General features: G+C 35.3%; 2 protein-coding genes across 9 annotated transcripts in view; both read right to left on the bottom strand.

The window, feature by feature from the left end:
* The window catches only part of tgo (Aryl hydrocarbon receptor nuclear translocator homolog tgo), a 76,860-nt gene extending 59,410 nt beyond the window's left edge, over positions 1–17,450 (bottom strand). For 5 of the 8 annotated variants that reach the window (XM_077439172.1, XM_077439174.1, XM_077439173.1 and 2 more), the window contains exons 1-2: positions 17,196–17,440; positions 15,703–15,751 (exon numbers count right to left, since the gene is read on the bottom strand). In XM_077439172.1, the coding sequence (XP_077295298.1) occupies positions 15,703–15,751; positions 17,196–17,223 (77 nt within the window). In that variant the 5' untranslated portion in view covers positions 17,224–17,440. Of the gene's footprint in view, positions 1–15,702; positions 15,752–17,195 lie in introns of all 8 variants that reach the window. The other 3 variants (XM_077439175.1, XM_077439178.1, XM_077439177.1) reach the window with 3 other exon arrangements.
* A 1,612-nt stretch (positions 17,451–19,062) lies between these two features.
* LOC143917778 (U3 small nucleolar ribonucleoprotein MPP10-like) lies at positions 19,063–22,157 on the bottom strand. The gene is made up of 7 exons (XM_077439360.1): positions 21,995–22,157; positions 21,467–21,837; positions 20,982–21,187; positions 20,694–20,887; positions 19,700–20,439; positions 19,387–19,607; positions 19,063–19,301 (listed from the first exon to the last, which is right to left on the bottom strand). Exons 1-7 carry the CDS (start codon positions 22,069–22,071, stop codon positions 19,149–19,151), a joined length of 1,962 nt encoding a protein of 653 aa, XP_077295486.1. The 5' UTR covers positions 22,072–22,157; the 3' UTR covers positions 19,063–19,148.
* Between the last annotated feature and the right edge of the window lie 1,343 nt (positions 22,158–23,500).

Genomic DNA, 23,500 nt, shown 5'->3' with positions numbered 1-23,500 from the left:
AACAATACACGTATATTCGAACAAAACGGCATTCATTTGCGTACAAAATCGGCGAGTTTAAAACGTCAAGAGAATTGATTTCAACACAACGCGACAATGCAAAATGGACAAGTCTAAGAAAAACTTCGCAAACGATTAAGAACAATCATTTAAAAAAAATCCTTCAACTAAAATTTAAACACGGCAGATGCAAATGTCACATTGTGCAATACTCAGAATCATCTTAGATGGTTACTATTGGACACATTTGCGTATTTCAATATATCGTTCCAATACACGAGGCAAATACAATTTTTGTTTCACATAATAAAATTTTCTTGGAGAATGTATTCTAAATTCATACTCTAATTCTACAAAGTTCTTAATTTCCTGTAATTGTGTCAAATTTATTTGAAATTAACCAATTGTTAAATATATAATGGAATTAAGTTAAGCACAGGACCATAAGTTTGCAAACGATTCCCCTGAAAAATTTCGTGATCTCTGTTTTAAAGTTTGATGTTCAATCATAATGTATATGGTAATTAAAAATGAAATATATATTTTACCATGATGCCATTACGGGTTGCCCCTGAGTGACACCTATGATAATAAACTTGTAAATTGAATTATATTTAATTTTAAATCATACTCAAATAGTAGGTAGGATGGTTTTGTGAATTTGATGAGGAACCGTTTCAACAACGAAGCCAGATAAATTGACAAACTTTGAATTAAAACCATTGAGTTGGCGTCACAAATATCCGGATCTAATCAGCAGCACTGCAGAAATAATCCGAATAAATTATTTTCAAATGAAGTCAACCAAGGGCTCGAACTCAGGAGCCTCCCGTTGGTGAGAATTAACACAACCACCGAGCTATACTGCTGGTATTAAAAATAAAATTGAAGGCCGAATTAAAAAAAAAAACTAGCAGTAATGAAAACTGCATAAGAAATATTCATCGACTGAAATACTTCAAAATATCGAGTGTATCTGTATTCACTGTATAATGAATAACATTTATGGAATTTAAATATAAGCTTTTATAAAAATACAATACGAAATATCAGTACTAACTATAATAAGTTTTCGGACATTGTCGACCTTCTTAAAGACGTTCAAATACATTTTTTTTCTCAAGCTGTGTAGAATATCCGAAGTAGACAACCACCGATTTATCACTAAAAATGACAAGCAACAATATCGAACACATTCCAAGATATCGCAAAACCTATCCTAAACATCATCATTATCATAATCGTCCACATACTGAATGTCCAGTCACAACACGACACCTGACGTGCACGTGTTCCATCACTCAAACGCGCATGCGCCGATTTCGAACCCCGCGAAAATGATCCTCAAAACATTCCAGCGTGAAAACTTGACACATTGCACATTCATCACACAACAACGCAAACGGGCCGAAGTTGTCATCGAGCACCGTGCATAGATGGATAGATACCTTCTTCTTTTGGAGTGAGGCGACAGGGGCGGCAGGTGGTGCAAGCCAGGCGGCAGGGTGGGCGGCATAGGGGGCAGGGGCGGCTGCGGCAGGTAGCCGGGGGGCGGCGGTCCCGGGGGGAGATACCCCCCGCCGCCCCCGCCTACGGCTCCGCCGCCCTGCGGCCCCCCGTACGCGTACATCAGGTTATCCAGGGTCGGGCCGGCGGCGAGAACGGGGCACTCGAAGCCCCCGCCGACGATCACCACCAACAACACATTATCATCACAACAACAACAACAGCGAGAGGCAGTTCTAATCGCATTATATTTTTCCCGAGGACATACTATAAATCAGATTCGGGAACGGCACACGTGTGTTTGACAACAATTTTCACGAGCCGGTGTGGGGAGGGGGGGGTGGAAACTTTCGGAAAGTTTCACGGCGGGTTGTAAATCAAAACGTGTGCGGGTGTGTGTACTTATAGTGTGTTCGCGAAACTGTCGATACTTTTTTTTCACGAATGTATAGTTTGATAGTTGGTTTGGCACATGACGTGTGTCGTCGTGTTAATGTGCAGCTAGGGTCGGTAGCAAACGGTGCTCTCGTAGCGACGTCCGTAGTCGACTGCGCCGGCAACGGAGCGGCGCACTGCAACCGCCCTCCTCCTCCTCCTCTTTGGCCTCCCACCTCCCCCAAAGTCTCCCACTCTCCCTGCTCACTTGCATACCATTACATTACACAACATACAATTAACCAACATCACACTCATCATCATAATAAATGCGATGCACTCGCAAAACGGTTGCACTGCATGACGGTCAGAATCGGTTTTAATTTTCTTTCAAACTATGGGAATTCGTATGTGCAGTTCACTAACGAGTGAATAACAACAAACACACACATACACAAATAGACAATCAAAAAATTATATCTGTTTTAAATGGCTTTGGAGTCGAAGTCGTTAAAAGTTCGAGTGACTCCGACTTCACACCTATTTAAACTGAATTACTGACCACGAGTGACTCAATGATATTCGATTATTGCAGATAAGAAAGTGTTCCTATATTTGAATTTTGCTCAAGTTTAATTAGCCTCCTAAGGCCCTATGCACATTGCAATGTACATTAACTTTATCGCCTGCAAATTGATGCTATTTTCAATTTTTTTCACCTATGTTTACCACAATGTACACTATATGATTGAATTTTGCCAGTGTTGTCATGTAGCGTGCGACAATTATGCATTATATGACAATTCGCCGCCCGGTCACGCTGCATTTTTCACAAATAAATTTAGAAAGATAATTTCCATGCCTTTTCAATGTGCTAAATTAAAAAAATTCCAAAAAAAATTTTCTACATTTTATTAGTTTCATGTATGTATCCATAAATAAAAAAATACAAAATATTGAGAAGTTATTGACTTATATCAGCCCACTGTACAATAATTTGTACCTATATATGTTATATATAAATCCTCAAAATTTACTTCAGACAGATTAATTTTAAGTTATTTGTTTACGAACCCAAAATATTTTCTAAGAAAAATGAATATTTAATATTTTGCTCGAATGCAAAAACATCCTTTGAATTGAAAAAAAAAACATTGATAGAACTATGGCACGTAGAGCGATTATATTTACACGACGCCTAAGGATTTTTCGTCGTTTCCACGAATTTAACTATCCTTTGGAACTGTGAGAACAAAACGGAGCACATAATAAATTACGTACACGCATACGCGCGACTGGAAAATACGAACGGAAAAAAATAGTACATACAAAAAATTCGTATACATATATAAATACATAAAACACAAATAAAGTGGGATGAGTTGGACAGGTAGGCATCCGTCACGCCATAAAATGTGTTGTAATCTTCGTCATCCCGACCTCTCCTCTCCCGCATCCAACGGGCCCTCTCTTCTAGGGGTGAGCGAAACACCCCAAAGAGCACCCCACGGCCTACCGCCATACGTCAAAGCGGCGAGAAAAAAAACGACAAGCCACGTCAACGAAAATAAACTAGGGGCGTAAAACTGGAAATATGTTGCGAGTCCTGCGCCCGTAAGCTTCGCAAACTTTGCTGATGCAGGATGCAAAAAAAAAAAAACCAAAAAGCTCAATAACAGGAGTTTCATACAAACCCAATTGCAATTCCAAATAACTCTAAGAAGAATCATATTTGTTTGCTTATTCAATTAAGTGAAGACTTCCGCATCGATTAGGCCTTGATCATACGTTTACATTTATTCCTTCCTTATGCTATTTATAATGTATGATAGAACAGATGAAAAGTTGAATAAGCAAACAAATACAAAAAATCTTATATAAAATCCAAGCAAAAGCAGACAAGTAAATTATCATATTAACAAGTTTTCCCGACTCCGTGTGAAGCATGTACCCATCGAGATAATAAAAAAGTCAGGGTGGAAGAAAACAAAAAGCAACTGCAAGGGATGATAATCATAAGTAAATACTTGCCAATGCGTAGGAAGAAAAAAGAAACAAGGGGTGACATCGAAGGGGTGAGTTTTTTTTTGGAATTCAGACATCACGACATTGTGTAAAATAATAGAAAACGAAAATACATTTTAAAAATATTTCTTTAAAAAAAAATTCATGAAAAGAATGCGAGATCGTTGACGATAGTACCTAAATTACTGCTGACAAGAAAATTGTATAAAAACTAGTAATTAATTTTGATTAAAATGCGTTGTAATTGCACGCGGTTGCATGCAACCGCAACCTTACCACATGGAAAGTTTTTGACATATAAATTTTAAGAAATTTAGAAACTATCTAATGTTAGCAAAATACACTATAGCGACTATGTAATCACTTGAAGCGTATCAACATTTCAAAACCTTATCATAATACGTGAGACCCTGAACGTACAAAATCGAATGACGGGTAAATATGTCGAAACATTGTGCAAATATAATACATAAAAAATAACATTGCTTAATAGAATACTTAATCGTATCAAACAATCAAATCGGTATTCATTTGGATATTTCTGGAAATAGACAGTTTCCGTACAAATAAAATAAATATTTAAATTCAACTACAACATTACCCATGTATAGTGAAGACGATCATTCGTTACATACATACACATATACGTAAACAGACAATCACGCGAAGCGGTCGTAAATAAACTTTCAAATGGGAAACTACTGAAGAGCCCGCTTTGCGATTTCGAATGATAAATAAGATATAAAAATGGTGCTCGCGGTGATTTGCGTTACGAAAGTGTAACAAGAGGGCTGTGCTCCAATTGTACAAAACAAAAACAGACATCGACTACTGCTCATCATAATAAACATATAAAATATTTTACATTAGGCACATCGACTATACTTCTAAAACGGGTGAAGGAACGATTTCATAATACCATAAATGAAATCAAATAAAAAAATCGACTGATAGCCCCAAAGCCATCTGAAACGCAATTATTTTCAATATATGTATAGTTATATCTGTGAAATTAGAATCTTCCCTAAATAAGCGTGGAATCTTTCTAAAGTCAACGACTTAATATCAATATCTGAATTTATAAAAAAATGAATGTTTATTTATCCGCCGTCTTCAATATACATATGTAAACATGACGTAGTAAGAGTTAGATCAGTCCGTGGGTAGAGTGGGCGTTTTTTACCTCATTTTTCAAATCTTATTCTAAATTTTGATACGCACCCATTTGGCATACTATCTCACGGTATCTTAATTTAGACAGTAGATGGATTTTGGGTCATTGGAAGGCAGCTTTCAACCACCTGAGTAGAAATTCCCAGGAAACGCTGGATAGTACGTAATATTTTAACAAATGAGAATCACAAAATGTAGTGCACTGGTAGAGCTGTTGCATAGTAGTAGATGGGTCGTAGGTTCAAGTGGCGGTCAAATACGCTGCTGGCGAGGTCTTATGGTTATTAAAAAAAATCACATATCGAGCGTCTCCTGTTAGAATTTTACGATTTTTCTACCTTAATTGTTGGGATGGATCGGAATTGGTATCCTCCCTCTCAGTTTCTTGTAAATTCGAGTTATTAGCATCTCGAATTTGTTGAATCTTATAAAAAGCTACCAAAATAATGTATTTCCCGCAAATTCTGTCTTAATGTTCCATAGATGTCTTAATCTGTATTCAATATACTGTTTGGAAAATTGTTAGTACCTTTATACAAAAATTAATTTAAACATATTTTTATTTTTGTATTTATTTATTTCACATAAATTACCACGAAGGCTTGACAGGAAGACCCCAATGCGCCTTCCTAGACAATTAATTACAAAAAATGCAGCATTTTTATTACATATGTAAATCACTGTATTCCGAGAAGCTGATGAACACGAAATGAACAATTAATTAATTAATCCATTTAGACATATATGGATTTAAACTTGTACATAAATTCTTACAAATTATACATACATTAAATATAGAAGTTTTGTGACAGTTGGTAGGATAATTTTTTTTGCCAATTTTGGGGAACCGTTTCAATAATGATCAGATGAAATTGGGGAACTCTGATAAGAAACGATCGACTTGGGAGTCACAAATATCCAAGTCTAAAGAGCAGTATTAAAGATTAGCCCGGGATCGAACCCAATAATCTCTTGGTGCTAAACATAAACGCAACCACTCAGCCATACTGCTGGCTTAGTTGCCTTGGGGTAATTCCTGTAATAACACATATGATATGTGCACGTAAGAATAAAAAAATAGATGGGATCATTTTGGCAGAACTCAATTCGTCAAATCCTGCACGTTCCACTTAAAATTCGTATTTCTAATCCAAATTTCGCCAGTAGCGTATTTTTATGGTAGGACTGTACTAGAAATCCATTGTCGAAACTCCACGAAGAGTTTAAATCGGTATATTTCAGACTTTATTTAGCCGGCTGAGGAATAGCCGTGGCGAATTTAATTATATATAATACATATTAAGCGTTGAGATGGAGGGGTCACAGACCACGAGAGATAAGGTAATGTTCGCGACCATTACCGGGGCGGCAAGCTGTGCGACAGCCACTTCCGAGGAGCGTGCCGGCAACTTGGCTCGTTAACCGGCGATATCGCAGCCCTGCTGCACCCGTCTAATTAAATATATATTTTTGCATCCAACTAACGAATCGGCGCTGAGTTACCTCCGAAGTGTTTAATATTCGCAGAATCAATTTCGCAATAATTGAAAAGGGAGAAGAACGAAAAAAAAGGAGAAAGAAAGCTTCGTTAATTTATTTTTTAATAAAACGCTTAATTAAAAATGCCTTCCGCGAAAGAATTCGAATCCCATCTTTGAACGTAATCGATCTCATTTTTTTTTTACAAACGTATGACGTTTCGAATGAAAGATTACCACTTCCGCGGTGTGTACAATACTAGTTTCGGTCTAGCATTATTTACGTTACGGCAGACATCTAATTTGAATCGTTTCCGAGAAGCGTGAAATTATACACGGTTAGGAGGTCCTCATCTTGAATAAACAGACCAACGTTGAACGTTATAATCCAAATCGTACCGACTATACTAATCTTGTTGTACAATGTAACAGTATTATGATAGCAGTGCCCGCCATATATATGTACATATATGTACACATACGAATTGACCTTTCATATTGTTAATGGTTGACACAAAAAGTCTGTATAGAAAGTGAATGTATAGTTTGATTCAAATGGGAGATACGAAATGATAATATCGTAGGCAGAGATCTGGAGCAGAGCGTGGAGCTGCTCCGATATTGTTTTTATGTATTAGAATTTCTTTCAGAATTTATGATAAATTGAATATTTGATGGTTTATTATCCTAGAATCATTTGACATGTGGCACATCATATAGTTTGGTTATATTATTTTATAAATATTTTGTTTTATATACCTTTTTCACTTATTGTTGTTTTGTAAAAATGAATGTGTGCGCGCGCTTTCTCGTTAATTTTTCCATCATGATATATTCTTGATTATTTGCTCTATTCTTGTTACTATGGTAGTTTGGGACAACCATGTGCGTACCGTGTAGTATAGTTATATCTACATATGTATGTATTTTCATTATATATATTAAATATTAATTATTTTAATAATAAATTTTCTAAAAATAAAATTTTATAATTTTTTATCAAATGTATATGAATAAAATTAATAAATAAAGATGACAAATCAAATGATTCCTATTAAAACTATTCGGAGTACGGAGCGGAGCTGGAGCAAGTACTGAGGTGTCGGAGCGGAGCAAGTACTGAGGTGTCGGAGCGGAGCAAATCAAAAAGTGGTTGCTCCAGATCTCTGATCGTAGGGATACTGGCAGAAAGCTTTAAGTAAAAATATCATTGTTTGAGAAAATCGATGTTTTCAATAATCAAGAAATTTGAAGCTCTCTATTTTGTGACCTCATTCATTATTTTTCATTCACTTATTTTCATCACTTTTTGACTCCACAAATTCAAAACATCCAATTTTTAACGTCAGTATACTTACGATATTATCTCTTAGGGAACTGAAATTTATCCCGTCAAGCAAATTAAGAAGACTCGTAATAAATTATAATTGGACCACTACTATTCGAATCTCGTTTTTAATCAAAATATTTTCATTACGACTTTATATGAACTTTTGAGTATTATGGGGTTTGAATTCGACAGTGTATTTTACAATACATTTAAAAAAAACATCGATTTTCGTCGTCAGCCCATTATACAATGAAAATTGATGACCTCTGGTTCTTTAAGTTGGCGAGTTGTAGCCAACTCAGTCGCACAACATTACAAATCAACTCCAATTAACATATCCTTACATTCCAAGATATATTGAGAAACCCACGGCTCATCACCTAGTTGCAGTCAGTCCCTGTTTAAAATTCGAAACGAACACTAACTAGGTCGCAAAGCGAAATACCATAACATGGGGTTGAACTAAGCCGCACCACAGTCTGATGCTTTAGAATGCATCCTCCTTTCGGAGGCTGTACGATTAGATAGTCCGTTGTTCGCATCATATAAAAGGCGACAACGAGTTCGAAGACCGAACCGACAATGATGGCGACAGATTGTATTGGCGTTAACAGTACAAATACTTCTCCAACTTGGAACGACGCTTCAAAACCACGAAGCTTCTTCGAAACCGATCATTGTGATTGCAGACGACGACGGTTACTCAATAGATAACACAACTAGCCAAACGAAAAAAAATCATTCGACAGTGTACGTACATATGCAACGAAAACTGAACGTTACAAGGGCAAGATGCACGAGGTTAACGTTTTGCCTGATGATAAAAGATGATGCGATTGCCGTTTAGTCAGCAATGGGTCAAGGTTCTTATTCCATTGTACATATAAATATAATACATCATAGCACGCCATCAACTGCACTATGCAACACGATACCGAGACACAGCTGCATCTGAAACGATTACGTCAATATGTATGACTAAAATAATATTCAACCTTTCCAATTAAACGAGATGAATAAAAAAACACGTTAAAAAATCGTGACCCCAAAAAAAGAGCACACGTTCGTTACGATAAATAATGTGTTAACATTAGTTTCGGGTGTATGGCGGACTAAAGAGGAACATCATTCATAAAATGTGTCATAGAAATAATATGAAGATGAGTGACGTGTATAAAACGAAAAAAAAAATGTATGTCAGCAGTTACACTATGCTGCTATGATATATTATTTAAAATACTATGGAAATTTGTAACATGTGAATATGAAAGTAATTATTTTTTAACAAGTCGATAGTTTCGTCATTCCGGATATGTGTGTACATAAATATAAACATTATATAAGCCCTTACAATTATTATATGTATAGTTTTTGTCAATGACGTGGGCCGGTGATTGATCTGAAGGCTTCTCCATGGTCAGATCAGTCACGGACAGAATCAATTCACAGCGACAGAAGTTCCTTTTAACGTTCTCAGAGAATTTAGCTGTTGATCCGGTGTGAATAATTCCTTTAGAATTTCCCGCAAAGGAATTTTTTCGTAAAGGTACGTACGGCAATCGATCCCGAAAGAAATGGTAAAAATCGATCACGTTGGTCATACACGAAAATTAACTGACAACTTTTTACAAACGAAGTTGTATTATATTATACGTATTAAGAATTTATTGTAAATAAGTTTTTGAGCTCTTTTTCCTATTACGCTTTACATATTAACATTATAATAATATAATACTATGATTACTAACAAAATTAATTTAAAATTGTGAAATAGAAAATGATCAGTAGATCAGTAGCTTTTAAAATAGATATAAGATGTATTGTGAACATAATTTAGTAAAAATAGAAAGCATTAAAAATCAAAATCAAATATACGTATACATTAAGTTTATCCGCTCCCATACGCTCGTTAATTACATACATCACACGTAAAATAAAATAAAAGACGAACAATGTAATGAAAGAAGCTAATTTGTTTGCGCATACAACGAGACTACTACTATAAGGTGTGAATATTTAATACTTAGCAAAGTTTGGAGATAAAACCGAAAACTTATAAGCAGCTTTCGTACGCAAGGGAAACTTAAACCGGGTGGTGCAAGTTTCTTTGTAAAAAAGTTGTAAATAATAAAAAAAAATAATAATTTATATACATATATGCATATAACATTTACATAAATAAATATTACTTTAAATAAATTAGTAGTAGTTTCTTTACACATTTTATTAAAAATAACAAAATATATACATAACTAAGGGATAGTGTAAATTATCAAATAAAGTCGAAACACTCCAAAACGTAATGTTATACTTTGAAAGATTAATAAACTTATTATATGGATTTATTGTCAGTTCAGCCCTGAAAAGGTCCAAATCATGATTAATGGTTGATATCAAACTAGACGACAATCACTGGTGGCATTAAAGCAAACGGGGACACCTCGGAAAAAACGAATTTATATTATAACCGGCAACATAGCTCAGTGATTGGCGTATAATGCTATCAACTGAAGGGTCATGGGTTCAATAATTGGCCCGGTCTAACTGGCCAGACTTTGGATATATTCGATCTCCAGGACGATCGATTCCTATCAGACTTTGCCAATTTATCTGATTTCATTGTTGAAGCGGTTCCAAAAAAATTGGCAACCTATCCTCATTTGTCATCATTATTTTAATATAATTTCAAAATTATAAAGAATATGTTATAACTAGAGGTAGGATAGCCAAGGTGCCGCTCATTGTTCTATTGTTGTAAATCCTTTTTCAAAAAAAGGTTCGGCAAACCTTTAACAATGCATTTACAACATTTGAACAATACGCTCTAGATTGATCTCTAGAGCAAAAAATAGATTAACAATAGGAACCCATTTCAGCACCCCCATCCGCCGATCTCTAGTTATAACTTTATATAAAGTACATATGTATAAATTTAACTGTGATGGATATAAAATAAAAAAGCTTAATTTTATCTTGTCTTATACTCATAACTAGAGGTAGGATAGTCACAGTGCTATCCATTGTTCGGCAAACCTTTAACAATGCATTTACAACCTTTGAAGAATACACGGCCCCCCCAAGCTCCGGTGACTACTCATAACTAAAGGCCGAATAACCAAGGTGCCGTCTTGAAAAAAACGGACCCAGAGGGTGCTGTATATTGTTCATTGCATTGTTAAAGGTTCGCCGAACGTTTTTTTTTTGGACTCTAGCTTTGTAAATAGAGCTAAACGGCCCCGATTCCTGGAAAAAGCACGGTGTTTATCCGGTGTCTACTCATAACCAGATATCGGTGGACAAATTTCTTTTTCCCACAAAAAATGCTTCACTATGGTCAACCTTTTTTTGTTCTCTTGCTATATAGGACAATAGTAATAATTGACAATAGTGAACCATTTTTTTGTGGGCAGAAGAAACTTGTCCGCCGATCTCTGCTTGTAACTAGATTTCGACATTTGCTTGGTGCTCTTTAAATAAAAATAGATCTATCCTATCCATTAATTAATAAAGCAAGAGAGCAAAAAAGCATGATTCACAATATTGAACCATTTTTTTTTTGCAAAAAGTATCGTCCAAACGTCCTTAGCTTATTTATAGCTTTACTTGTATATGACAACCAAACCGACAAGAAAAAAAGCATTTTTTAAAATATTTTAATAGAAGTAATGGAATATGAGCAGTCGTAATACAAAAAAAAATATGAACACAGCAAAGAAGTGATTTATAGCATTGTGCACTGCGAGCAAAACATTTTAAGTTGAAAATTTTATTGTCTCAAGAAATTGAATACAGCAAATTCGAGTAGAGACCCGATTTAAATTCAACTTTGCGAGTCAAACCGAAAAAGATGTTATTATTCGGCATTTATTGAGGAAAAAGGTTCGCAATAATGTCGGCGAAGAGGAGGTGGGGGGTGTCGTCGCGGTGTTTGATATAAGACGGCGGGGTTTTGTGCGACTTAAGGGAGCAGGATGTAGGTGGCATTTTCGGCTAAGTTTAATCTGATTTAGCATTCACAACGTGCGCCCCATACACACACACACAAACACATATAGACATACTATACAAGCATAACACACACCTAGGTACACGTGTTGGCGGTTTTGACGCACGCGTGTCGAAAACACGTTCACCTGCCCTCGTCATTTTAAAGCTTCTAAAGTCCAAAGCAAAGCGACGATAGATGGCCGTTGCATTATTCAAAAATCACCACCACTAAATAATCCGACGAAAGAAAACACCACCGAGTGTCCGTTCAAATTACCCATTAAAACAGCGAGTGCGAAAAGATTGAAGGGTGATAAATTAAATTTGAATAAAGTAAAGTTTCGCGATGAATAACCCCCCCCCCCATCCCATTGTAAAATAGACGAGTGGTGTTATGGGCTAATTGATACAAACGATATCGGTGCGTGGAAAACTTGTGGTTTGATTCGGAAAGGAGTGGGTGTAAATTGGGGAGTACGTGGATTTGCGACATACGAAATGGAGAATTATCCAAGGGATTTTCCGGTGATCTGGTGTCATTATAGCGCGGCGGCGCAAATCCCCATAAATATTCAGCCGAGAGGAAGGAAGGCTTTCCCGTGCCGGCTCTATCCCCTATCCCGACGATAGGACGAGATGTGTGGAAAATCTCGACCGCGAAAAACACCGAAAGAGATTTTCCCCGGCGTTACGTTACGCGAATTAATGCGTCACGATAATGAGACGTGACCATATGAAAAATATTACGTTGAAAAACATAGGCGATTTTCGTAACTTCGCTAATTTCAATTCAATACGATTTATACTAGTTACATACATATATTCAGTCCAAATGTAAAACAGATTCAAGTTACCATGCGTTGTCGATTTTGCACAATAAGAAAAGTTAACATTCTAATTCTACATCATTTTTTGTTCAATCCGTCTTCACTAATATTATAAACATACATATGAATGTATACACATTCGACTCGGAACATGGTTATTACATATATACACACACCCTTATGTGTGTATAAAACACTTTTTTGGGAAAAGTGTTTATCCATATAATTCCCATTACCATTTGGAAAAGACGGAATGACTTTGGCGAATAGAATACATTTCTATTGGTCACATCAATCAGCAAATTTTAATCGACAACATCTGTAGATTCATTAGCACTAATATATCCGTTTGCCAACTTCTGAAAGGCCAAGGAAAGGAGCATACTTATCTTTAATGTTTGCCGACTTAAATATAGATTATATTCTAAACATTTTTAAATTTTATATTTTCCCATGATGCAATTACGGCTTGCCCCTTAGCGACACCTATGATATTAAACTTGTAGATTTATAAATTTGAAACCATATTCAAATAGTGGTAGCATAGAGGGTAGGGTGGTGTTGCCAATTCGATGAGGGACTATTTTAGCAATGAAATCAAATAAATTGGCAAACTCTGATAAAAGTCTGACCAATAGCACTACATAAACACTTCGGAGCAAATGATTTTAAATCGAGGTCAACCCAGGGCTTGAACTCCGGAACTTCTCGGTGGTTAGCATTAACGCAACCACCAAGCTATGCTGCTGGCTGATATATACAGACATTCAAAATTATAAGAATTATAATAAACGAAATTAAGACCTGTATAATACCATGAACCATTCGTCACTCTATTCAACGAAAGGTCATACATATACAGGTAAATTTTTCAGACAATTGAAAGAATTGAAATCTTAAAGCGTCGGCTTCAGAGGGGCCATCATCCGCCCAAGTTCTCGCGACAGTGATCTTTCGAGAAAAGGAGTATCTGCTCTTACGTGCGCATCCGCGCAATGAATATTAAACAGCAGGTAATGTAATTAACGAGCTCTCGCCTTATAGCGTCGCAATGTCAAACAGACGCCAAAATACAAGTTTAAATTACTAAAATGGATTAACGCCAATATCATATTATAGCGAAGCACTAAAATTTATATCGAAATATTATCAAATGAGCGTTTTCAGAAGACACTACATACATATATTCAAATCTCACAGCGTCTCACCTGAGTGTATTTAAATTAAATTAAAAAAAATAGCACGTAAACGCTCGATTCGGTAAACAAACCGTTTCATACAAAATATAAAAAATAATGATCCAAGGTGGATCGACGACGGGCATTTATGAACTGACTAATAAATAGGGGATGATTTAATCTTCGCGACAACCCTCAATAGAGGCCTGGCTGAGTTTCGTGTCGACTGAATATTCTTATCGTTCGATCAAATTTGAAAAACATGGCAAAACCGAACTGTCTGCGGTAGGTATAATGACCGCAAACAAATTACGACCCGCATTTATCGCATACAGACAATACAAGTATGAATCGTTCCAAAAGCATAAAATTTAAAAATAAAATATACAGTAAAAATAGTTCACAAAGAAAAGTCAATGATTAATAATCCTAAAAGAGCACATAAAAAATCTAAATATTTTATTCGAGTCAGATTTAAATATGTTCAAAGGAACGCCATACAAGAAAGTAGGACGCACGCAACAGTTTATGAGCATGCTAGGGTATATATACATATATAGATAAAGGAGTTGAAAAAATAAGGATTAGTTAAAATGCTGATGGACACATTCGTCAAAAGCCGTAAAGGTTATGAATTTGTCGTGCAAATATAATAATTTTAAATGAAAAATTTGTCGTGATTTGACGGGGAAACGATGACCACATCTGAAAACAAGCCAGCTACTTACGCCTTAGCCAAGTGCCATTGAATGTTATCAGACTATAGCACAAGTGGTATGGGAAGGTTGAGGGTGGTGCAGCGAATGCCTTTTGAAAACTCCACAAGGACGCTTTCATTCTTTTCACACAAAGAACGGCATCTCGCCTTTGTGCGACAAGGGACAGTACCTTGCAGCGAGTGCCACCACCTTCTAATGACTACACCACTGGGGTAAATGTACCAACCTGAAAATCAATCGAACACAAAATTCTCATGTGGAATTTCCCTCGTTCGTTTAATCTCGAGCGAAACGCGAGGATGCGCTCTTCTAACCAATAATTACCCAAATTTGTGTTAAAATATCATATAATATAAATCAAACTATAGTCGATACATGAAATATTTATCGAAATGACGACGCTTGGGACAAGAGATGCTCGAACAGAGACTGCAGACTTGAAGACGACTTGTAAGAGGCCTACTAGGTCGATAAACCAATTAATAAACCGATATTGAGAAAATAGTAGAGCTTGAGTACAGTGGAAGAATATACAGTTAAAAATTATATTTCAATACACTTCTAATGAAATTTATGTGCCTGGTTGATTTCAATAATTCTATAAATAAACTTTTTTTTTATTTGATTTGTATCTACTTCTGAATGTAAGCTATTGAAACGATGAAATGTAAGTTCTCTTCAAACTTGCCCAAAGAAAAATGTAAGTTTGAGATTTTATTATTAAAACTGACAAATTGAAAATTAATTCTGAATGACTCATTAAAAACAGTTGCAAAATATCCTAATAATTTACAATACCGTCGACTTTTTGGAAGGAACCCAAAAATTCTCAATACAGAGTTTGTCATATTGAAAATATTTGAAATATGTGAAAGATACATCAATTTTACTACAAATGGACACACCTATAGATCAACCAGCCAGTATGTGTAGTAGCTAAGGTTGTAGATTTTCATAAGGAGAGCTAAATTTTTTTTCATAAGGAGAGCTAAATAAAAAGTCTTTGTTACTTCGATTTATTAAATACGTTTATCCGCCGAGTAAATACGAATCCCAATTGTCTATTGAAATGTATAAAAATTTAATATTAAATAGTTGACTCACCCTATACTGCCAGCGCCACGTTTATTGATGACCTTAGCTGGGTCTATCCCTGCAAAATAAAATAAAGAAAAAATTGAATTTTAATATATTATTTCATACATAGAGAACTCGGCATTGTATGGGGTCGAGACATGGACGCTAAAAAAAAGAAAGCAACATGATAGGTGCCTTTGAAATGTACTGCTGGAGGCGGATGCTGCACATTCAAAGAGCTGGAAGTTTCAAAGAGAATACACATCACGTAGAAAAGGGATTCTTTCCTACTTTGACCACATTGCCAGGAAGAATATCTAGAGTCTAGAGAAGCTGATAGTCACCGGAACACTAGTAGGAAGGCGAGCGAGAGGACGGTGTCCTTTAAGATGATCAGATCAAATTAAAGAACTGATGAGATCGTCCCTAAACGCTATTTTCAACTTGGCATACAGCCGGGAGGAGTGTTGGCAGATCGGCCAGATGATCGAAATGATTATGACACTCAGTATTGAGCAAAGGAGATAGAAAAGATATAAAGGACAATAGTCATCATGACTATCAATTAAGATACAGTTTGTGTGGAATATACTTAACAGTAGATATTTAATAAATTATTTTTTATATCAAATTTTATACGAGGCTTTTGGAATTATTGACTTTTGATCATTATATGAATTTTTTAAAAATAATTTATAAATATTTTCCTATATGATAATCAAAGATCGGCGTTCGATGGATGCTTTCGAACAAAAAATGGTTCACTATTTTCAATTTCTTAGAAAAACCATTATTTTTGCTCTCTTTCATTGAACACTAATAGAGTGGTCTATTGTTATTTCAAAAGCATCGATCAAACACCTATCTTTAATGATAACCATATAAAAATTGACTTTATTGTGTAGTAATTAACCAAAAACAATTATTTAATATGTAGGAATATAACAATTCCACTCTTTACCAAAGACTATATGTACAGGAGTTTATAACACTAGAATGTATATTGAATGCAAAAGAAAAGTTAATAAACATTCAATACATTATTAAACAACAATCATATCAGGCATAATCATAACAGGTGTAATTAATCAAATATGATAGGAATGGAACTAAACGGTCGTCTTCAAATATCTAGCAAGGTTATATATATATATTATCTTTAGGAATGAAGTCCTCGAATTTCTTATGTATGTATACATACATATGTATATGAAAATATTGAAAAAATGCATCAATAAGAATCAGTATAATTTGACACAACGATTAGAAAGTAAGCTAGTAGAGAGATCAGAGGTTAGAATATATATGTATCTAAGCTGGTGGTGAATGGATTGTTAGAAGAAAGCTGTGTTGTTGCGCAGTGCTACCAACCGACACGATTGACGTACAGCTGTAGTCCAAAAGCTGGGTGAAGACGAGGGCGAGATGAGGGGTGAGGGGTGGGGGGCGTGCGGCGTGGGGCGCGGGGCGAAGGCTCGGTGCGAGGGGTGGGTGGGGGTGGGGGTGGCGAGTGCCGTAACCTGGATAGGAGCGCGCGACGGCCGACATGTGTCGCGGCCGCAGCTGTCACCGTCGGTGTCGGTGTCGCGGTCGCGGTTGCAGTCGGTCAGCTGAGCTCGGCTATCGACTATAGGCTTCACTCGGCTCCACCTTCGGCTCTTGGTCTCCGTCGAGCTGGTCCAGGCGTTCGCTGTCAGCCCCCACTGTTTACAACCGCGCGGCCGCCATCTTGACGCACGCACACTGGCGCGCCCCGCATGCCTGCACAGCGCTATACGCGACCATGTCCCATTTGCATATTAAATGGTCGATTATCCAGCAAACTATACTTTTGCCCAAGTGTAGTTTGCCGGATAATCATTTTTTTTCGGAGTTGAGAAATATTCAAAAAACTAACTTCAGTCTGTGCGGAAAAAAGTGTCAGACTTTTGCTGACCAAACACCACCCCTTGTCTAAAGCGGTAAACGGACTACTAGTCATATGTGAACCAGTCACAGGACAATCGGTCGCTCTAGATCGGTCACACGTGATCACCCGTCACACTAAAACTGGCCACATCCTAAAACTGGTCACACTAAAAAATTCGACCAATTTTTAGTTTTTGGATGTGACCAATTTTCGGGTGTGACCAGTTTTAGTGTGACGGGTGATCACGTGTGACCGATCTAGAGCGGCCGGTTGTCCTGTGACCAGTTCACATTTGACTAGTAATCACCGAACCGTCCAAAGCAGCTCTCTCATTACTTCAGATGAGTGAATTTTCTCAAACATTTTCAGCTGTCGTCCGTGTTTATCTATCGCTTATAAAGGCTTCTTGGTAGCCACAAAAGCAGTTAACCCCTCATTGTTTGTTGGAAACAGTTGAAATTTCATAGTACTCAAGGACGGATCCAGGATTTTTCTAGGGGAGGGCGATAAGAAAAATGCAATTGAAATCCAATGAACACAATGAAAATATTAAAAAAAATATATATCGACTCATTATTTTAATACTATTGGGAATCCGTCTCCGTCCTTGTCGCTCTTACTTACTAGAATCTGGGAATCACCCAGGTTGCACCTGAGACCTGACAAATATCATCTGTTTGGCGCATTGACTGTCCAGCTATAGGTAACAAAAAGACAACCATTTTATACGCCGCGACAAAAATATTTTAAATCAATATATAAATTTAAAACTGCAATTAAATTTAGGGGGGGGAGGCGATTCCTCTAATTGCCCCCCCCCCCTGAATCCGTCCTTGATTGTACTCTCAAACGGGCAGCCTTTTATTAAACTGATTGTTAATTGTTATTCAGCGCTCTCCCGAGAACCATAATATTCCATAGAAGTATTATAGATCATTTCCTAATATTTACTTATCTCCTGGAGAGGTATGGGTCACTACATCGAATGTCGAATGATCGAAAAGAATGTATGCATGGAAACGGTACTATATATGCATGGTAATACTACCCACTCTTCATATGGGTCTACGTGACGAGACAGAATGTTAAATGACAGAAAACGCAAATTAAAGCATATCCTGCAAACATCTTTTAATATGAACATGACCTTAATATTGCTTTTCAGACAAATAATTTTGTAAACCTTTTTTGACTTCCTAAATTCACAATTAGGGTTCAATAGCTGAGGGAGGTAGATCACTAGATATAAAAGGAAGCCGTTGCAGCCCAAGCCCAGGCAATCTAGCCAGTCTTTACATATTGTTTTTCAAATTTGATAATCTACAAATTGCCATTGAATGCTTTCCGTATATTAGTGAATGTATTGACAAATAGCGTAAATTAACAATTTCCTGATAAATACCATGTCTATTCAAGTTTTACAAAGTTTGAACATTCCCAAATCCTTATTCGGTTTGATTATTTCATAAAAATAATATAATACTGTACAATTTTTATTTCAATTTTAATGAAATATACATACATCAATATTCTTAACAAACAATCACAAGAAATATGTACATATTTATAATTTTAGTTGCTTAGCAGAGAATATCTTTTTCTGTTTATTCGGATTTTTCTTTAACTTCGAATGAATAGAGTTAGAAACTTCGTCTTGTAATTGTGTAAAGAAGGCTGTTGAAGATGTAAATGATTTCTTGTCTGCCAATTCTTCCATCTGAAATACACATACGTACATAAATATTATTAAACATTTTTAATGAATATATGTATAATATATATGTGCATAGAGTATTTATTACCTTGTTGACATTACGATCTTTCGTAACACTATCAAGAAGTTTATTCATTTTTTGTTTACTATATTTATTGCCTAAACCAGGGCGAACTTTTTCGATTAATTTTTCACGTTTCTGCTTTTCCTTTTCCTTTTCTCTTTGCTGAAGTTTCTTTTGACGCCTCTCTCGTTTTTTGTCTGTATCAGTTCTTTCAGATTTACCAATAATATCACCTTTATTTTTAGCTGAAAACAATATATAATCATGTATTATACATATATTGGACATAAGACTATGAAACAATCTAATAATAATTTTATTTAAATTACATATGTACCTTTTATTTCTTCGGGAGCCAAAAGTGTGGCATCACTTGTAGCAACTGGTGTAACTTCTTCCATGAGAATAGCTGGCATATTACTAATAATTTTAACTTCCGGAACTGCAATTTTGGGTGTATAATGGAAGTGAGATAAGGCATCTAATTTCGAAAACAAGGAAGTCATTAAAGATCTAATTTCAATATGTTCCTTGGGCTCTTCTTCTGGTTTTTCGTCGGCATCTGGGTCAAGGGCTTCACGTTGTTTTATGTATTCTTTCTCATAAACCTGAGCAAGTGAAAGTTTGCTTTTCTCTTGATCCAGAACAAGCTGCTTTTTAAATTCATTAACTTCTTTAACAGGTTTGGCTTTACGCTCAACATCGTCCCAAGCTTTATCTTTAATTCTTTGAATAATTATATCTTGAAGTTTAACAGTAGTTTCTTCAGTTATTACAGGAGCGGGTCTACTCGTCATGTCAAAATCAACTATCTGTTCAAGTAAAGAATTTTGGGGTCTAATAGAAGCATCAACTTCTCCTTTCATCATCCATGTTTTTCCTTCAAGAAGACTGTTTTCCAAGTGGCTTATTTTTTTATTTAATCGCTGTTGACGAAGTTGATACTCTGATAAATTTTCTTCTATATTTTTACTTGATTCATTATTTTTTTCAGCATCGATATTATCACCTTCCATGTCAATATCATCCACATCATCATCATCATCTTCACTGGAAGATGGTTGTGGTAAATCAAACCTAAAACATGAAATTCTTGCCATTTAACACGCCGAATTTACATAATTTAATGATTAAATTATAAATATAATACATATATGAAGTAATAAATTTTAAATTATAAATATAATACATATATGAAGTAATAAATTTAAAATTTAAGTAATAAATTTTAAAGTAATAAATAATAAATTTTGTAGCAATAAATTTACTCGCAAAATTTTGTATGTTTGTTACAGAATTAATAAAAAGATTGTAAAAACAGATTTTTTTACCTAACTTTCTTCATTTCATCATTATCGTGTAAATCGATATCAGAATTATTTTCGAATTCGTCAATTGATTCTTCTTCAGCCTCTTTTTCATCGCTTTTTCTCTCAGCATTTGGATTAATATCATCAGTTTCAGAGTCTGATTTACTATCGAAAAAATCTGAATATTTTACGTTTATTGGGTTGTCTTCAGCATCCTAAAATTAAAAAAAAAATCAAATTGATACCTAAATTTGTATGTATGTATATATGTATATAAATTATACAAAAATATAATTTATGCTATTATACATTATCTTCTTCAGAATCCCAATCATCAAAAAGGTCAATATCATCATCTTCATCCTCATCGTCGCTACTTTCATTTTTCTTTTTACGTTTTTTTTCTTTCATCATTTCTGATTTATCTTCTGCATCCAGATAAGCCTCCAATTCACAAAGTTTGAAAAATTTATCATCAACTACTGACCCTTTGTCCTTTTTTTTCGATTTGGGCTCTGTACAAAAAATAAAGAATTATTAAAAAAATTATTTGGAATAATTGAATTTTAAAGAAACTATACACATCAATACTTCATTGCATGAATAATAAAACTAATGGATTCCTGGTCCTTAATCGAATGGCTATAGAAATCAGGTAATGTTAATGATAACCAATCATAGATCAAAAGCAATATTCTTACTCTGCAAGATTTTAATGCTAATTTTCGTTATTTTTTTAGTCTATTATTGACCGTGGATAATAAGAGATTACTGTATATAAATATATATCTTACTTGTATTAGCAGATTTCTTTACTGAGGTGGTTTTTAATGGTTTGCTCTTTTTAACTTTTTCTAAAATTTCTGTGTTAATAAGATTATCTGTTGAAAATGCATCGTTTGATTCATTATCTTCATCATCGAAATGAATGGGTATTTCCAAGTTAGTTTTACTAGTTAAAATTTTAGATATGTTCGAAAGTGAATAAGTCCATCTATCTTCATTTTGAAGTTCTAATTCTTGCCATATTTGTTCCGCGTCGAAGTCTTTGATTATAAGTTCTGGCAATGCATTTGATGACGACAATCTCGTTTCGTCATTTTTAGTTAAATCATATATTGTTTTCGTCAACTGTTTAACTGGTTCATACAAATTTTCTTGCACACTAAAAAATAATCAACACATATATTATAAAAAAGTGTATTGACATGTACTGAATAAATAGAATCAAAATCTTTCAATTACACTGAGATATTTGTGGGGAAAAGTAAATATGAAATATTATAACCTAAAAACGGAAATGACAAAAAGCACATTCAAACCTCAGAAAGTTTTCCGGTTTAGTAGTGACTGATCCAAAGTGTTGTAAAATCTCTCCAAAACAGTTATTCGCAGACATTTTGAAGTCTAATTCACCATCGGCGTAAGATGAAAGTTCACAAACAAATGTCACGAGCACGTTGTGATCGCGTTGACATGGACATTGAATACATTTTGGCCAAAAAATCTCAATAATCGACTATAATTGAATAATATTGAAATTTAAATGAGAAAATTTCCCAAAAGCCACACATTTTTTTCCGATTAACGAATGTTTCTTAGTAACAAGGAGAAACACGGTAACGGCATGGCAATATTCTGTAATATTTTCCCTACCAAAAAAATGGAGTGTCTTCATACTCCATTTTTTTGGGATTAAAGAAACATGCAAATATTTTTCTCACAAATACGCAAGAATTTCAATTTCATATAAATTGTAATAATTTTAATTGTAAAACAAAGGCAACAAATTAAATGACCAAAATAAATTTTGGTAAGTATATAAGTCATTTTGCGGTCAGTATTTTATTAACAAAATGGTCAGTATTACATTATTAAATGTTAGTATAAATAACAAATGGACAGTTTAAAAATCTGACGTACATTCGCCAGAAAAAATAGCAATGGAATTGGCTATCAAGATCGTACTAACTTTGTGTTGATATTGTTGCGTAGGGGTGGGTAGAGGATCCAAGTAAAAGGCCAATAGTCGTCTCACAGCATTTATTGATGATTAAGGAGATACACGCACTGTCAGTGCTAAGTTCAGAATGACATGATATCGCTTAAGTATCGCCTTATAAGGGATAGATCTCTCAGGACATCTTCGACGTCTAATTTGTTTACCTATTGTTATGGTCACGTACGGATATGTCTTCCCACGACATTCGCTCCCGCGGAACAGGTCAATTCTGGGAAGTGCAATCATTGTTTAGCTTTCATGCACTTAGCTTGTCGCTAATACTTAAAACCACTTACACCGGTCACACGGTCTCTCAGGACGCTACCCGGCCTAATCCGATCGCAATTACTCGGCGGCTCTTTTTAGTATACGTAACAATATCAACCAAAAAGATATACTGGACAGTCTTCAAAATAAAACTTACTATTTAACGTTAATACTGACCAGTTAATATAAATACTGACTTTTTGTTATTATTTATACAGACCCCTTGTATACTGAACGATGGATACTGGGTAAAAGTGAGAACGCTCGACAGGAAAAGTGGGGCTAGATGTTGGTTGCCATTATGCCGGTGCCAGACATGAGTTCAAAGAAGTGATCACTTCTTTGAAGACTTTGCTCACACATTTGGTCACATGTTATTGTATCTCCCAGATATATGTTCAAAGATTTGATCAAATAGGCTCACGCAACTGGGCTTCGCGCAGTGTGGCAGGCACACAAACATTTGGACTTTTATCCCTTTGATGTGCGCTAAAAAACCGACACGGAACGGCAAAGCGCACTTAAGTGATCAAATATGTGACAATAAAATCAAATGCCC

Source organism: Arctopsyche grandis, chromosome 10 (assembly GCF_051622035.1).
Source record: "Arctopsyche grandis isolate Sample6627 chromosome 10, ASM5162203v2, whole genome shotgun sequence".
Lineage (NCBI taxonomy): Eukaryota > Metazoa > Arthropoda > Insecta > Trichoptera > Hydropsychidae > Arctopsyche > Arctopsyche grandis.
The sequence above is the reverse complement of the archived record's forward strand: the minus strand, read 5'-3'. Positions and strand labels throughout refer to the sequence as shown.

Bases quoted from the DNA above. Each gene is read 5' to 3' on its own strand.
- LOC143917778 (XM_077439360.1), bottom strand. From the start codon at position 22,071: ATGTCTGCGAATAACTGTTTTGGAGAGATTTTACAACACTTTGGATCA. The intron at 21,838-21,994 runs GTTTGAATGTGC...ATTATTTTTTAG, and splicing joins AAACCGGAAAACTTTCTGAG to TGTGCAAGAAAATTTGTATG. The intron at 20,888-20,981 runs GTATAATAGCAT...TTTTAATTTTAG, and splicing joins GGGATTCTGAAGAAGATAAT to GATGCTGAAGACAACCCAAT.